This window comes from Coenobita brevimanus, chromosome 103 (genome assembly GCF_032717465.1).
Source record: "Coenobita brevimanus isolate Jiangsu-jjx chromosome 103, ASM3271746v2, whole genome shotgun sequence".
In the NCBI taxonomy this organism is placed as follows: domain Eukaryota; kingdom Metazoa; phylum Arthropoda; class Malacostraca; order Decapoda; family Coenobitidae; genus Coenobita; species Coenobita brevimanus.
This window is the reverse complement of record NC_137056.1, coordinates 12,962,581-12,980,970: the sequence shown is the minus strand read 5'-3', so window position 1 is coordinate 12,980,970 and position 18,390 is coordinate 12,962,581. Positions and strand designations below refer to the sequence as shown.

Sequence of the window (18,390 nt, the reverse complement as noted above, 5' to 3'; positions counted from 1 at the left end):
ATTCATTATCTCCTGCAGTACGAAAGGTCTTTAGTTAAGGTAAAATAAAATCGACTGGCATACAACAAAACTAAAAGCATATCACCGTGTACAAGGAGTCTAGTCACTCTGGCTTACTGGTGGCTTTTAACCCTTTGATTCTTAAGATTTCCAGACAGAATAAAACAATTGTCTGAATCGTCTCATGTTAGCCTTAGTGAAATACCTACACGTACAGTACATACCCATATCAGAAGGGCTAATCAAGTTTTTTTTTCTTTTTTTCTTTTCTTTTACGATTTTCCTTGGTTGAACAAATACGTGCATACAGTACTGGGAGGCACTAAGCGCGGCAGGTGGGTTAACGTAACGACCAGACACTAAAGCAACATAAACACGTTTCATTGCCTGCACCATGAAAGGTATGCATAGTTTCTCTCTCTCTCTCTCTCTCTCTCTCTCTCTCTCTCTCTCTCTCTCTCTCTCTCTCTCTCTCTCTCTCTCTCTCTCTCTCTGACACACACACACACACACACACACACACACACACATATTTCTGTTTGTTCACTGAATCACAAACAAACTAATGGAAAGATTATGATGCAGAATCATGGGAAAGTACTTTCATCAACAAATGTCCTGTCGCCTCTCCTGCATCTCTCTACATGAAATTCAGAAATCAGTCTGTTAATCTGCAGCAGCTGACACAGGACTTTATCTGGCCACACACCAGTGCATCTGTGTCGTCTACTATGGATTCAGGAGCCTATTTTCCAAGTCAGTGGCGAGAAAAGCAGGAGAGACAAGACCTGTGATGGCGATAGTCCCTACTAACCCAAGGAAGATGTGATTAATTTCTAATGCAAGTTTCTTCATGAAAGACACAGTGGCAGCTCCAATTAACCCTTCAGTCCTGCGATGCACTTTTCACTGTATTCTTGTTATCCTCAGGCGATTTTATTCAGAACAGGGGTTTCGTTTTTTACTGGAGGGGTTAGATATAGCCTTCCATTACGATGACTCCTTAACCGCTAAAGCTGTCTTTCAGTTTTATACAATCGTCTATTGGTAGCAACAATTTAATCAAAATATGTCATTGGACTGAAGGGAATGAATGCCACGTCAGCGAGACGTAGCAGAAGTGTAGTCAAGGAAAAAAGTTAGCCAAATATTGAACTTCTTCTGCCTGTCACTATACTGTGCAGGCTAATGTTCCAAAGATAATAACAGAGGATTGGTAAAACGCTCTCCGGCAGGTGATTCTCTCTTATATGTCTGGATGGAAGACGACAGACATGCTGTGTGAATTCAACGCAATGAAATAGCAGGAGAACTGCAGACACTTTCCTAAGAGTTATTCTAGTTAAGAACTCCACATTCTGTGGAGTTCTTATTGATATTGTAGATATTATTATTTAGGGAGAGAGGCAGGGGGGAGGATCTAGAAAGCTAGCATTCCAAGACCGTTCGAGATAGACACTTTATGTTTTCAGGAGTGATGTATCTTGACTTCAGGCTTCTTTTGGCACAAAAAATATTTCCTAGCATTAGCGCCACACTAGCGCCCTCTGTTATTTTTTCAGTTTTTATTCTCCTGCGCAACAAAAACTGCTGAATCGATTGTTCTACAAATGTTCCAGTTTGCAGTCGTCAGCATATAACTAGTGCATCTGGGTATTGATACTGGGACCCAACAAATACTTTTTGAGATATTGAGGAAAATTAAAATGGCCGCCTCATGCCCGAAAGTGCTAAACTGGAAAGTATTTGGCTGATTTTGACCAGGCTTGGTGGAAATTTTGTGAAGTATGAGTGAGCATCATTTGCATTGTATGGATGACCTTGACCTTGACCTCAAGGTCTCAGGTTAAAATACGTAAAAAAATTTAAACCACATCAAAAGTCCCTTAATATTAGGTCTACATTGATAACAAAAGTATTTTCATCTGGAATGTGGAATTCTTTGAATATTGCTTCAGCAGTTTCTGAATTCTAATTTAGTTGTTTTTTTTGCAGCCCACAGAACATCTTCATTCACACTCTCGGGTACCTTTGACTTAGCTGAATAAAATCGTCTGGCGTAACCATAGTAGAAGACTATAAGAGTCTCAACCATGAGAAGGGTATTGGTGACAGTATTAACACTCAGGATTCCTAGGCTGACTTTCAGTTCAATATAATCGTGTGGTTTTAACTGTAATAGAGTAGTACGCTGTCCCGGCAGTATAATGGTTGTGATATCAAACAACAACTACATCATCATCATCATCATCATCATCATCATCATAAGCACTCCTATCTTTGACATTTTGAACATGTATAAACTGTCGCATGACGTCAGCGCGGATGGTATATTACTAAGGTGCGGCAGGAATTCCCAGTGAGTGGTTTTTGTGATGGGTCGTGCTGCGTGGTTCCGGGGAGCAGCCAGGCGGGAAGCTGGTACCGCTCCTGCACTGGCCTTCCTGCCTCAGTGATCCAGCACCACCGCACCATAACTTTACGTAGCGTAGTCGATTTCCGCACGTTTTTGTTTACTAGGAAGGTTAAGGCTAGGTTATGTTAGTTTATCGGGGTTACGTTTGGTTAACCTATAACAGTCAGGTTAGACTAATTTGTCAGGGTCACGTTAGATCAGGGTCTGGTTAGGGTAGCCTTTCTGGGTTAGGTAAGATTAGTTTATCAAGGTCAGATTAGGCCAGCCTATTTAGGGTTAGAATAGGCTAGGTTAATATGTCAGGGTTAGATTAAGTGACAGATATGGCTAGGCAAGCTTAAGCTAGATTAGGCTGGGGTTAAATCTGGTAAGCAAGACCATGCTGATAGCCTATGTGAAAAATTAGCGTGCGGTGATAACATGGCTTTCAGTACGGAAATATACGTCCCTTCACCCACCCACCCACATCACCCCCGCCACCGCCAGACCGTAACTCACACGGTGTGGCGGCTTTTAGTGTGGTAGACGTTGGCGATGGTGGGGATTTCCTCACTGTTTATTCTTGTGTTTACTCTTTATCAGAAGAGAGACGATTCGATTCGGATCCTTGTATGTGTGTGTGTGTGTGTGTGTGTGTGTGTGTGTGTGTGTGTGTGTGTGTGTGTGTGTGTGTGTGTGTGTGTGTGTGTGTGTGTGTGTGTGTGTGTGTGTGTGTGTGTGTGTGTGTGCGTGCGTGCGTGCGTGCGTGCGTGCGTGCGCGCGCGCGCGTTCCTCCCATTCCAATCCATTGTCCCACTTTAGTATTTCATTCTGTCTACCACCAAATGTCTTTAGGCAGCTGAAGGAAACCCTGGACCCGAAAGGATTATAAGAATAATTATTTCGAATTGCATTAGAGATTTCACTGTCATGATGTCCAGTTCTATGCATTCCTATAACAGCTTTCGTGTAGTTACTTATTTGTGTCTGACAGGTAGGAGGACTCACCATCCATTCACTCCATGTAATGCTGCCTTCAGGCGACTCTACACTTTGTGACATGCCAAATGGTTCCGTGTAACCCAGAAAAATCACATATGACGCCTGGTGGTCTAGTGAGTTAGGGCGCTCCAACCGGGTGGGGTCCATAAGGGTTTACATGTGAGGAATGATTGGGGTACATTGCTCACATAACTTCACTAGGGGTGGCGGGGGGGGGCGAGGCTAGTCACCCACGCCTTAAATGTCGGGACTTGTCAGCATAGCCCCGGAACCGTATGCTCCTGTTAAAGAAAAAAGGAACTGGATGATGGATGAATGAACCTATCGTGTAACCATCCCTGAGTGGCCTCTAGTGACATGGTTCACCGGCCAAGAGGACAGGTTAATGTGCGATGGGCTCTAATTTTTCCTCAGGTAGGCTATCCTGACGTGATCCACCAGTTCAGTATATCTTCTTAGCACCCGCAACCCTGTCACACACACACACACACACACACACACACACACACACACACACACGCAGATGTCATTCAGTTATTTTATACATCTAAAAACAAACGACAAGACCTTACCTTACTGGTGACATACATCTGCACTGCATGGTGTTTGCCAGATACTCACTCATATAAGAATTATGAATTTATATTTATATTACAACAGATTGCACCATAATTCATTCGAGCATTTAGCAATTGTTAAACCTCGGTGCATTCTTTGTCTTAGGCATAACAATCTCTTGATATATACGAGTGGTGCAGAGAAACACGAGTCTGAGGCCACTCATATACATGTCATAATACGAGTAACTCAACAATTCTCATGATAATATGGGAAAGCTCTATAGGAAGTTGAAGGGTATGTGCTGTCAGTTTGCGTCATACCAGCGTGGAGTAGTCACAATGCACTTGTTAACCATGGCTGGTGTGGACCTAGCGAACAGCTTGTGAGTGACCTGTCCACCGCGTGTGTTGGAGTTTCAGCTGAATGGTACAGTGTATAACGAGTAAGGATACAGACCACATTATCCGCTTTCATATACTTCGAATGTTTCATTTACAAGTTACCGCATTTGTCTTCCATATCAGTCGATATTCTTATGGTAGTTTCTCCACCTGTTTTTTTTTTTTGTTTTTTTTTTTCCTGAATCCTCGCCATCAGTAATTTCTCTATTTCAAGATAGGTTTGCTTGATTCTTCCCCGAAATTCTCTCTGACCTTGCCATCATCATCAGCAACAACAACAACATTAAAGTGATTAATCTCAGCATAATGTGAACGTCATGAGTAGACGCAGTGAGATAACTTTAAGTGGAATATATCTTACGTTATGGCTCACGATTAACAAATACATTATGGAAAGGTTAGGTCAGGTAATTAAGAGGAAAAAAAACTAGTGTGTGTGTGTTAGTAAAACAATGAAGAGGGTAGCGCATATTGTTTTTAATCGCTTTACCACAAAAATTTCCCATAAGCTGAGTAAAATCGTCTGGCTGTGTGTGTGTGTGTGTGTGTGTGTGTGTGTGTGTGTGTGTGTGTGTGTGTGTGTGTGTGTGTGTGTGTGTGTGTGTGTGTGTGTGTTAGTAAAGCAAACACACACACACACACACACACACACACACACACACACACACACACACACACACACACACACACACACCAGGTGACGTCACATCCCGGCACCCCTTCCGGAGCGGCCATGACAAACACACTTCCCACAACCTCTATTATCACAACCACACACCCTCATGCCATCACAAGCCACCCTCCAGCATACAACTTGCCTCTTCTCCACCTTAAAATCAGCCATTTATTTACCCAAGTTGCCTATTAGGACTCATCTACATTCCTTCAGTTCATCCTTCTTCTTACAGCTTATCGTCATCAGTATTATCCTACACTCCTTTATGCTATTCCATGTCGCCCTCCATCATATTCTCTCACTCCTTATGACCCAGCTGTAGTCTTTCATCCTGTTCCTAATCACCCTCCTTCATATACCGATACCCTGTCTCCCTATCCTGACTCAACTATAACCCTCCCTCTACCCTTATGCTATTCAACCCTTCCTAACTCACCTTGTCCTTCACTCCATCCCAAGTCGCCCTCCACCATATATTCTTTTTTTTTTACCGTCACTTACCTACACTCCTTCATTCCATCATAACCCTTCGTTCAGCAAACACTCCTAAATCTTATCTTGGTTTAACCCCTTCACTACGAGATTATTCCCGAGCAGGATGAACACAAGAAAATGACACTGTATTGGCTGAAAAACTGGATTCTCTTACCCCTTCGTAGAGTCAGGTCTCTTAAAAGTTAATATCATGTGGAGGTGGCTGGAGTACAATAGGAAAAGAGACCAACTTGAAGAATATGACAGGAAAAGACTCCACACTCAAGAACGTACTAAGAATAGCCTTCACCTTCAAGAATATACTTGGAAAAGACTTCACCCTCAAGAATATCCTAGGAACAGACTTCAGTCTCAAGAATATACTAGGGACAAACTTCAACATCAAGAACAAAATAAGAAAAGACTTTACCATCATGAAAATACTAAGAAAATGCGTCATCGTAATGGAGAGTTTATCTGCTGCCCTTCAATCACTCTAAATCCCCACCCATAACTTCATCCACCTGCCGTCCTTCACCTCAGTCCAGGCCCCATTTTAATTATATGTCTAAAAGAAAAAAAACATGATAACGCCATACTATTTTATGCAGGGAAGCCTACCCTACCGAAGCGCCTTAAGTCTTTCGCATCTAAGACATTTCATTATATTTTTATTATCTCCAAACGATTTATATTCACCTTTGGACAGGCTTCTCGAACCGAGATCCGTGTTCTCGTAGGTTAAGGAAGCTCCATAACATTTTCTCCTAAGCGATTTATTCTGCTTACTACACCTTCCTGTACTATGCTGCGTTGTATAATTCCTTCAATCATCGCCATACTCTGCTTAAATAACGTACAAAAGGATATTAACCAGCCATAGTCAGAAATAAATCGCTAAGGAAGAGGTGCTGGGGGCCTCCTTGCCTGACGAGAATACGGGCCTGGAGGGGTTTGATACAGACTTCCCTAAACCCCCTGACTGTGAGTTAAATCGTCTGGCAATAGTGAAAATAAGGCTCAAAATGACGTCCCTGGGCTGAATGGGTGAAAAACTGTCTTTATTTACGTCGTGGCTGTGGATTAAGAACACTGTATTTATTTTCCAGAGAACACCAGACGATTTTATTCAGCTCTGAGACACCAGTGCAGCTAAAAGATGATGCGACGGGAAATTACCAACGTGCTGTGTTATTTCCATGTCCTTGATTGCGGTTATTTGAGACTCTGAGGCAGGAAATGGTGAGAGAGAGAGAGAGAGAGAGAGAGAGAGAGAGAGAGACAGACAGACAGACAGAGAAACAGACAGACAGACAGACAGACAGACCGAGTGAGTGTCGGGGTGGAATTCTCGTGTGGTTAGGAAGCTTGCTAACTCCTCTTCCTTACCGGTTTATTCCTGATTCTGCTCCGATGCTTTCTTATGTCATACTCATGCAATCTATGTCGACAATAAAAAGATACATGAAGCAATAAACCGAATATGTAGTTTGAAAAATAAATCGTTAAGGAAAAGCTCGTACCTGAGAATACGAGCCTGTGAGTTTGTATGTCTGTGTGTCCGTGTGTCTTTCAGTTTTATGTTTCGCGGACACACAAGAGAACAAAGAATTACAAGAGACAGATTGACATACTGAGAGGAAAAGAGATACGGACGGATGAATAAGCAGTGTGTGTGTGTGTGTGTGTGTGTGTGTGTGTGTGTGTGTGTGTGTGTGTGTGTGTGTGTGTGTGTGTGTGTGTGTGTGTGTGTGTGTGTGTGTGTGTGTGTGTGTGTGTGTGTGAGTGCATGCGTGCGTGCATTGATACGTGGGTACCTTTATAGGTAGAACGACAAATTGATAAGCAGACAGATATAGAAAATGGTTAGATAGCTAAAGTAAGTGATTCAGACCTGTATGCTAAAAACGACCCCTTACAGTATTTACTATTTTCTCCCTCTGATCTCACTGTTCTTCAAAACGCTAACCTCATCTTCAGGTCTCACCGTTCTTGGCAACATTGGTCTCGCTGTTTGATCTATTCCTCAAAATATTAGTCCCACCCTTCCATCTCATCGTATTAACCTTCATTCACTAGAGCAATAAAAAAAAAAAAAAAATAGGCCTCCACACCACAGGTTTTGAACAAGCCAGAGTGAGCAATGTTATATATATCTTTTTTCGGCCACATGTGGCTTTTTCGGAAAATTACTGGGACCATCAAAAGCCAATTTTCATGAGTCTTTAGGTACGACATACCATGATTGGCCTAATGCAATTAAAAGAAAATTATGCTCTCTTCTTAGCTAGCAGGAAAGTTTTTGGCAATTTTCGGCTATATTTAGTCAATTGGGGGGAAATTTTGGTATCACTGGAGGGCAATTTCCATAAGTGTTTCAGAATTGTATGCCATGCCACGACTGCGTCAATGGCTGAGAATAAAAAAAAAATGGTACTCCTCAAGCAAGGACATTTTATAAGGTACATGAGAAAGGGATGGGGGATTGAGTTATCCCTGTACCCTGAAGATTGGGTCTATGAATGTGCGTGGATGTAGTACGATTGAGGCTAAAAGGGAGGAGATTGGGAGAATGTTTGTGAGAAGAAAGTTGGATGTGTTAGCTTTGAGTGAAACGAAGATGAAAGGGAAGGGTGAGTCTATGTTTCACATTGTGAATGGAAGATTGTCAGATGTTGATAAAGGAAGGGCAAGAGAAGGTGTGGCCTTGTTAGTGAGTCCGGAAGTACAGCAGTGTGTGATTGAATGGAAGGAGGTGTCATCGAGACTGATGTGGGTGAAAGCGAAATTTGAACGTGAGTTGTGGGTGTTTGTGAGTGCATATGGGCCTGGTAGTGAAAGGGATGAAGAAGAGAGGGAGTCTTTCTGGAACGATGTTGATGAGTGTCTGCAGAGTTTTAGAGCGAATGTGAATGTGGTAATGATGGGAGATCTGAATGCTAGAGTGGGAAATGTAGCAGTTGAAGGTGTAGTTGGTATGCATGGTGTGCCTGGAAGAAATGAAAATGGGGAACGAATGATAGGGATGTGTGTTGAGCGAGAGATGGTGACTGGAAATACGCTGTTCGAGAAGAAAGATATTTATGAGTATACATGGGTGAGACAGGAGGATGGAATGGTCGTGGATAAAGCACTGATGGACTATGTGGTTGTGTCTAGGAATGTAATAGGAAGATTGTTGGATGTGAGAGTTCTGAGAGGGGAGGGTGGAGATATGTCTGACCACTACCTGGTGGAGGGAAAGTTAAGAGTAGGTAAGAGATGGGTGAGAGCTAGGAGAGTTAGGTGTGGCAGGAAGGTTTTGAAAGCGAGTTGGATAAAAGAGAGAAAATGATAGAGTATCAGGAGAAATTGAAAGATGAGTGGAACGCAGTGAAAGATCAGGAAAATGGCAGTGTGGAGGAGGAATGGCAGTTGTTTAAGAGTGCTTTGGTGGGGCATGCAGAAGAGGTGTGTGGTGTGAGACGTGTGGGTGGTGGTGTAAGAAAAGGAAGTGAATGGTGGTGCGAGGAAGTAAATATGGTTGTGGCTGAGAAGAGACGTGCATATGAAGCGTGGCTGCAGAGGAAGGATGAGGTGTCATATGAGAGATACGAGGAAAAGAGGAATAGGGCGAGAAGGGCTGTGCGTGATGCTAAAGTGGCAGCAGATGAGAGGTGGGGTAGGCGGCTGACTGAGAATTTTCAACAGAATAAGAAAATTTTCTGGAAGGAGGTTAAAAGGGTGCGAAAGGGAGAGTCTGTGAAGGAAGAACGAGTAAAAGCACAGGATGGAAGGATGTTAACTGAGATGGATGCAGTAATGAAGAGATGGGCAGAGTATTTTGAAAGATTGTTAAATGCAGAGGAGGAAAGGGTGGCTGAGATTTTGGCAGATGGAAGGGTGCAATGCATAAATGTGTTGGGAGAGTTGAATGATTCTTTGATAACGAAGGAGGAAGTGGAGAAGGCAGTAAAGGAGATGAAAACAAGGAAAGCTGCAGGTATGGATAGGTGTGCTGTGGAATGCTTGAAGGGTGGTGGAGTGACTATTGTTGATTGGTTAGTAAGATTGTTGAATGTGTGCTTTGCGAAGGTATGGTGTCAATTGACTGGGCAAGTGCTTGTGTGGTCCCACTGTATACAGGCAAGGATGATAAGTATGAATGTACTAGCTTTAGGAGTATAAGTCTGTTGAGTGTTGTAGGTAAGGTGTATGGCAGAGTGTTAATTATGAGAGTTAGAGAGGGTACAGAGGGAGTGATTGGTGATGAGCAGTGTGGCTTTAGGAGAGAGAGGGGCTGCGTGGATCAGGTGTTCGCTGTGAGACAAGTGTGTGAAAAGTATTTAGCGAAAGGCAAGGATGTGTTTTGGACATTCATGGATTTAGAGAAAGCGTATGATAGAACTGATAGGGAGGCTTGCTTTGTGGACTGTTTTAAGATTGTATGGACTTAATGGTAGGTTACTAAAAGGGGTGAAAAGTTTTTATGTAAATAGTAGTGCGTGTGTAAGAGTGGGAAATGCTGTGAGTGATTGGTTTCCCGTGAGAGTGGAGCTGCGACAGGGATATGTGATGTCGCCTTGGTTGTTTAATATTTATATGGATGATGTTGTAAGGGAGGTGAATGCAAGAGTGTTAGGTGGAGGTCTGAGTTTGATGAATGTTGATGGTGGAGAGTGGAATCTGAAGCAGCTGTTGTTTGCAGATGATTCTGCACTGGTGGCTGATTCAGAGGAGAGATTGAGACAATTGGTAGAGGAGTTTGGAAGGGTCTGTGAAAGGAGGAAATTGAAAGTAAATGAGAATAAGAGTAAAGTGATGAAGTGCACGAGGTTGGTAGATGGTAGGGGGATGAATATAGTTTTAAATGGTGAGTTGCTTGAGGAGGTAGAGTGTTTTAAATATTTAGGGTCACATGTTGCTGTGGATGGAAGAATAGATGCAGAGGTGAAGTTTAGAATGAATGAAGTAGGTAAGGTGCTGGGAGGAATGAAAAAAGTGTTTAGATGTCGTTCGCTTAGAATGGATGTAAAGAGAAGGCTGTATGAGGGTGTTGTGGTACCGACTGCATTATATGGGGCTGAAGCATGGAATATGGGTGTAGCAGAGAGAAAAAGTTTGAATGTAATGGAGATGAGGTGTCTGAGGAGTATGTGTGGAGTGACGCGTATGGATCGAGTGCGAAATGATGAAGTGCGAAGGAGAACTGGAGTTGTTCGGGAGATGGCTGGTAGAGTTGAGCAGAGGGTGTTGCGATGATTTGGGCATATGGAGAGGATGGATAATGAGCGATTGGTGAAAAAGATAACTAGATCTGATGTAAGAGGTGTGAGGCTGAGAGGGAGACCACAAATAGGATGGATGGACAGTGTGAAGAGAGCGCTGGATGCGAGAGGGATGTCTGTTGAGCAAGGAAGAGTGGCTGTGCGTGACCGAATTAAATGGAGAGAAACTGTGAATGAATAAATGATGACGCAGCCCTGAGGGGATATTCTCCCGCATTTGGTCTGATCAGCTAGTCAGGTCAGGTGCGGGTAAGGGGATGGGTCTATTATGATGTGGCAGGGGTAAACCAGCTCTGCTGTCGGGCCCTGCTGTGGATGTCACTGATTGCACTGCGCAGTTGACCCTTGTGCGGTGTGGTGCGGTGTGGATCTGTCCCTTCTCCCCTTTGGGACTAAGATGCGAATGAATGTGTTTGAGTGGATGAGTAAATGGGGAGTGTGTCGTCCTGTCTCGGTTACCTCTCTTTCTTTGGGGGAAGCAGCCTAGGTATATAGATAGATAGATAGATAGATAGACATGGGACAAGAACTGTACACATTAAATTTCGGCTGAAATGCACTGTTTTCGTTCGCTCCTACTGCTCTGCATCGTAAAAATCTCATTGCTCTTCAAAGTATTAATCCTACTACCCTCCAAAAATTAATCCCACTGATTTTCGAAGTACCCGTATCATTCTAACCATCTAATTTCACTTTTTGAAGTATTAACTTTCTCAGTCCGATGACGTCTTTTTTTTTTTTTTTCATTTTAATCAAACTATCACCACATGACGTCATTCAGCAATTTCAATCCAGTCAGGTAACGAAGGGATAATTAAGTCCATGCCTTTTCCCTCCAGAGGGAAAAGCCTCCCCTAACCTGACTAAAATCGTTATGAAGCAGCAAGAGTAAAATGCAAGAGACGTTGTCGCAGTGAAAGAGTATAATCTCGATTCTTCAAATGATTAAACTTACTCTTTGATCTCTTTTCTACGACTTATATTAATCTCAGTGTTCTTCAAAGTATTACTCTTACCGTCTCATTTCGGTAGTCAAGGTCATATACTCTGCCTCTAAGCCTTCAACCCGAGGACATCCTTTTTATATTCTTGCTGCTGCCAATTGATTTAATTCAGTTTAGGAGAGCCCTTATTAATAAAGGGATAACGGGGGTTGTACCTGACCCCCTCAGTTGGAACAGTCTCTTCCAAGCCGAATTAAATCGTCTGGAGATATCAAGAATATAAAGAAAAAAGCATCATTGTACTGAGAGGGTTCACTACAGCATTGTCCACAACACCCTTATTCTGATGTACTTTAACACAGTGAAACTATAGATTTACTAAGGTTTAAATGGTGAATAATGAAGGTATGGTACTTTGTCGCTGCTCAGTCTAACCTCTTTAGTGTGTATACACACACACACACACACACACACACACACACACACACACACATATATATATATATATATATATATATATATATATATATATATATATATATATATATATATATGTGTGTGTGTGTGTGTGTGTGTGTGTGTGTGTGTGTCTGTCTGTCTGTCTGTCTGTCTGTGTGTAGCAGCCGTGGCTCAGTGGGTTAGAGCGCTCCGCTCTGACCGAAGGGTCGGAGGATCGAATCCACCCAAGAGTCATTGGTAGACATCAGGAAGGGCATCCGGTCATAAAATGCTACACGCTCCAGTCCAAAAGTCCTCTACCCAGGGGCAACGCCTTAGCCCTTCGGGGATACCTGGCGTAAAACCAAATTATTATTATATGTATATATATATATATATATATATATATATATATATATATATATATATGAGCCTCAGTGGTAGAGTGTGCGTTTCGTACACGGGTGAGCCAGGGTTCGCGCCCCGCCAGGGTAAGAAACTCTGGGAGTGTTGACCTGGCCACGTACTGCATTGGCGGACACCAGGGGTGCTGTGGTTGGACCAGTGTCGCTTACTATAAAGTAAGCTTGCACCCAGTCGGCTTGCGCAGGCCGATTACACTTGGTTCACAGACTACACACACATCCAAAGCCACTCCAACACAACAATTACACTTACAAGCACTTCTCACCCTACATACAATCTCTACCAGACAGCCTAAGCCACTTGGTAGAGATACATTGGCTGTATCGTCCCGACTTCGGTTGGGATAGGCCGGTCCTGCAGTGGACACTCAAACGGCTGATGAGATGAGATATATATATATATGAGCCTCTGTGGTACAGTGATAAAGTGTGCGTGTTCATACACTGAAGAACGAGGGTTCGCGCCCTGCCAGGGTAATAAACTTTAGGAGTGTTCACCCGGCCACGTACTGCTTTGGCGGACACAAGGGATGCTGTGGTTGAACCAGTGTTGCATACTATAAAGTATGTTTGCACCCAGTCGGCTTGCGCGGGCCGATTACACTTGGTTCACAGACTACACACACATCCAAAAGCGCCACTCCAACACTACAGTTAAACTTACAAGCACTTCTCACCCTACATACAATCTCTACTAGACAGCCTAAGCCACTTGGTAGAGATACATTGGCTGTATCGTCCCCACTTCGGTAGGGATAGGCCGGTCCTGCAGTGGACACTCAAACGGCTGATGATATATATATATATATATATATATATATATATATATATATATATATATATATATATATATATAAACCACCTTCACCGCAGATATATATATATATATATATATATATATATATATATATATATATATATATATATATAAACCACCTTCACAGCAGATATATATATATATATATAAACCACCTTCACAGCAGATATATATATATATATATATATATATATATATATATATATATATATATATATATATAAACCACCTTCACAGCAGTGTACTTTACTCTATGTGCTACAAGACAATATCATTTTCAACTTTGGAGAATACCTTGCAATGAAAGAGTTGATTCGAAATATCTGCCCAAGGTTGAATACACTCACCTGCAGTTAGCAAAAGAGAAAAAAAAACGTCACTAGACTGAAAAGGTGTACACGGGCGGTGAGTAATGAAGGTGTGGCGTTATTTCCGCTGGCAGGATAAGGGCGCTGTCACACCAAGCCCGTACGTTAGGATTAATGCTGGAATAAAAACACCTGGTTTCACTGGGTCACATTCTGACCATAATACTTCTAACTGTTACGTGCATCATGTCTGACAGTGAGAAATAGATTGGTTCCGACCTTGGTGTGGCGGCGCACTAAGGAGAGTTCTATTTTTGAGTCATACCTCTTTTTGTAGTCACCTTATGGTAGTGCAATGACTGATGATGATGATGATGATGATGATGATGATGATGGACTGTAAATACTGGAATGACTGAGCTTCTAACTACAATAGCATATTATTTCTTTCATTGTTGCTTCCTCCATCCTGTCTAATTTATATAGTTTAGGAGGTTTCTTTCGGGCTTGGTGTTTACTTAAGTTGAATAAAACTGTCTTTAGTCGGTCTGCCTCTACCTGACAAAGACCCATAATCCGTTGTCAGCTACGGCCAAGATTTTCCACAGTGCAGGCTAAACTGGACCAGTAACCAAGGAGACTCATTCCTACCACCTAAAATAGAACTAATCGAATTTCATGGAACAACGACTTAATATTTAGGTTGTGACAGTGACTCATTTCCGTCAGATGAAAACAAATTGGCTGTAGTAATATCAAGAAAAAATTTAAAAAAGTGACAATATGGCTGAAGGAGGTACGGTAACTGTTATTTTTAGAGATTTCTGATATTTAAGAAATGTTTGTGGAATTCTGAGGACCTGATGTAATTGTTGAGGGATGTGTGTGTGTGTGTGTGTGTGTGTGTGTGTGTGTGTGTGTGTGTGTGTGTGTGTGTGTGTGTGGGCTTAATCTTTGTGTGTGTGAGTGTGTGTGTGTGTGTGTGTGTGTGTGTGTGTGTGTGTGGGCTTAATCTTTGTGTGTGTGTGTGTGTGTGTGTGTGTGTGTGTGTGTGTGTGTGTGTGTGTGTGTGTGTGTGTGTGTGTGTGTGTAATCTTTGTGGGTGGGCTTAATCTTTGTCTGTGGGTGTGACTGTTTTAAACTTTGAGTGTACGTTTTAACTTGTGCATTTTTCATTGTGTGTGTGTGTGTGTGTGTGTGTGTGTGTGTGTGTGTGTGTGTGTGTGTGTGTGTGTGTGTGTGTGTGTGTGTGTGTGTGTGTGTGTTGGGAGGGTGTTTTACCTTTTTTTGACTCTTGATCATGCGTTTACTTATGCTTGCTATTTTTTTTTTAAATCTCTTCAGTTTCCACCCACGTATAAAAGATTCACAGTTTAAATCTTTCCGCATGGTGACGTGTTTTGTGCCTTACTCTTATTTCCACCATGTAATTATTTGGCCACCTTAAGAGAGACTTCTGGTGGCGAAAAAGATTGTAAACAAGTGACATCAATCCCCTTAGTCCTTTGTCTCTCTCTTGGCTGAATAAGCTGGTTTAAGCAAGAGTAAATGAGGCCCTTCCAGCCGGCGACGTGTTATTTACTTAATTCTTGCTGTCTCCGAACCGCTGTTTGTATGTTGATAGAATTTTTGATCTGGAGGAGTTAGGAACAGTACTGCCTTCATTAAGCATCGCTACAACACATCTGTAATCTGTGGCATAAATAATAATACCGGTAATAATAATAATAATAATAATAAGCCATCGGACTGAAGGGAAAAACTATATTTCCGGACTGATGGGGTTGTAGGCAGTGGCGACTATTGTCCACTCACTTGATGTAGTGCTGCCTACTTCTTCCTTCACCTTATCATTCTTTGCGTCTGCCCTCTTCTCTTTCTACTTCTCCCATCCTTCCATTCACTTCATTACTTCTTTTTGCACACCAGGTGGCTCTAAACCATATAACCAAATGACGGTGTAATATGGAGTCTGCTATGGTGGCCCAGTTAACTAGGTGTAGAGATACAAATATGGCGTCCATCCGGGAACGAAACCTCCACACTCTTTCTGCGCCTCGCTGTGGCGAAATGGTCTCTCTTGCAAGGGAACATCAGCTCACTGCACAGGATGGTCCTGTAGGGGAATATTGTTTGCTTGAATGAAAAGTCTGCTCGACCAGACGTAGCAGTTACTCAACAACAACAACAACGAGGCTGACGGAGTCAAGCGTGGAAGAAACTGAGCCGCTATTTTCCTATCTTCTTGTACGAATACGAGGATGATGGACTTGCGTGAGGGGCAGCTTCATCCTGCAGTCCATTGGGTTCACTTTCACATGAGCCTTGGGTCACAACACCTACTTTTACCAATATTTCAACACCTTTGGTACTTCTTTCCCTTTCTTTCACTCTGATGGCATATTTTGTATTTTACTCTTGCTATCTCCAGACGATTATATTCAACTTAATAAAGACTGTTCGAACTGAGTTAGATACAGCTTTCATCAGCTCCATCCAATCGAAGGACTTAGCTAAACTGGAACAGTTGGGCTGTATACTGCAGGATCCTCGGAATTTTTGACGTACATGGGGCCTAAAATGACCCTTCAGAGGTCATTATAAATTTCACTTAATATTTGTGGTAAATTTGTGATAAATTCTTGGCTTCAGATATTTTTAACTTCAGTCACTTGGAATCAGCAAGGGGGTCCTAGAAGGACATCTGTAACTGTCGTGAACACTCAAGGGGGACTGTAACGGGCAAATTACATCGATTCCTCAGTGAGCCAGTAATTCAGTGGCACTGTCTCTTCTAGGACCGTTCTTGGCAGGGTCTAGCAATATAATCACCAGGAGGTAGTAACAGTAAACTAAAACACACAAAAGCACGAGATAGATGCGGGAGCTTCAGGGCGCTAATACGGAATTTTGCTAACGTAGTCAAAGTCTACGTGGGTGAAGAAAAAGCTTCGAAGCCTAACACGGGACTATGCTAGTCACTAGTCTACCTGAAACACTTCGTTTCTGAAAAACGTTAGTGAACGGCAGACGGACAAGGCCGCTCCTAGAGCTGCTTCCGTATCTACAAAAGAAAAACGTCACCAAATGCAAAGGGTTCAAATTTATTTCACTGGTCATTCGCATAATGGTTTCTCCTACTTAAGCATTTCCTTGTTCCTGATTCCGCATCCTACCCACCCAATCTGTCAGTGGAGAATAGGGTTAGGACGGCAATGATTTAGTTTTTTTTTTTTTTTAGGTGTGTATGTTAAGCTTGTCTCAAAACAAGTACAAAAGTACTAGACGTGGAAGCTTCAGGACTCTTCTGCTAATACTCGTGTGGTGTGGGAGGATGATTTTGTGTGGTGTGGTGTGAGAGCGTAGTATGGTGTATTGTGTAGTGTGGTGTGGTGTGCTGTTTCTTCGCTAACGTAGCTGAAGGCTAAGGAAGTGAGACATTTCCGAAAACTGCTAAAGACAGACAGGCGGAGACGCTCGAAGAGATAACCTCGCGTCTGTTTTGTATATATATATATATATATATATATATATATATATATATATATATATATATACATATATATATATATATATATATATATATATATATATATATATATATACATATATATATATATATATATATATATATATATATATATATATATATATTATAATGTGTTTGTGTAAATGATCAAGCCTATTAGATGATGCCAACATTTCTGAGGATGTGAATGCTGTCTGAATGACTATGGCCCATGTCATTAGGCATGCTGTTGATAGTTCCCACCTTTTTACTTTCACTTTCATTGTTTCTGGATCCAACCTTTTGCCATCTTTGGGCGGGGAAAAGGATCAGGGTGATAATGAATCGTGATTTATTTGTCGCTTTTTTTTTTTTTTTTACACTGTCACACATTTCACATTTATTTTTTTTTTTTTTTTTTTTTTTTTTATGCTTGGACGAGTACTAACACACTTTATTTTCACTTTGGATGACGTTCCAACTCCTAAAATTTAAAGAGGCACTTAAAATTAGCGATGAAGACAGCATTAGTTCAGTCGCACAAAATATCCCATATTTAGTAAGTTTATATATATATATATATATATATATATATATATATATATATATATATATATATATATCGACTTATGAAAGCTGGAAATAATGGTATACAAACTATCTGAGACTGAATACAAAAAACTCTTCGTTATCACATACGTAACTCAATAGATTAAGCGTGTCTGAGTGTTTGGGAAGAAGTAACTGAAAATATATATTACCATTAGATCACTTTTTACAACTAATTACGTGTTTTGGATCAGTGGTTACTCTCTCACAACACTTAAATAGCACTGCTCGTTACACCAGAACACGAAAATCACCGTGATACCGCATAAAATCAACGGAGAGTCGAAAATTACCGGTAGGAAGACATGTCCGACCGAAGGATACCACAACACACCTGAATGCGGACTGAAGACTTGTAGGTGGTCGATCCTAGCGGGTGCAGGGAGAGATGCCAAGTTTGGTGGGTAACTTTTAGCTCATACCTCTTCTTTAGTGTTAAGGAATTTGACTTTGGAGAGTGATACTGTATGATTTTGACTGTTATTTTTTGTACTGAGACATGGTTTAATGTGTAAGTTAGCGTCAGTGATTGTTTCAATGGAAAATGCCTGGTTGCGTTAACAGC

The 18,390-nt window shown here is 41.8% G+C and overlaps 1 protein-coding gene across 1 annotated transcript in view; it reads right to left on the bottom strand.

Annotated features, from left to right (window-relative positions):
* The window catches only part of LOC145415589 (uncharacterized), a 61,667-nt gene extending 43,516 nt beyond the window's left edge, over window positions 1–18,151 (bottom strand). Inside the window, exon 1 of the mRNA XM_080284810.1 lies at window positions 18,119–18,151. Coding sequence (XP_080140936.1) covers window positions 18,119–18,132 — 14 coding nt within the window. The 5' untranslated portion in view covers window positions 18,133–18,151. The remainder of the gene's footprint in view (window positions 1–18,118) is intronic.
* Between the last annotated feature and the right edge of the window lie 239 nt (window positions 18,152–18,390).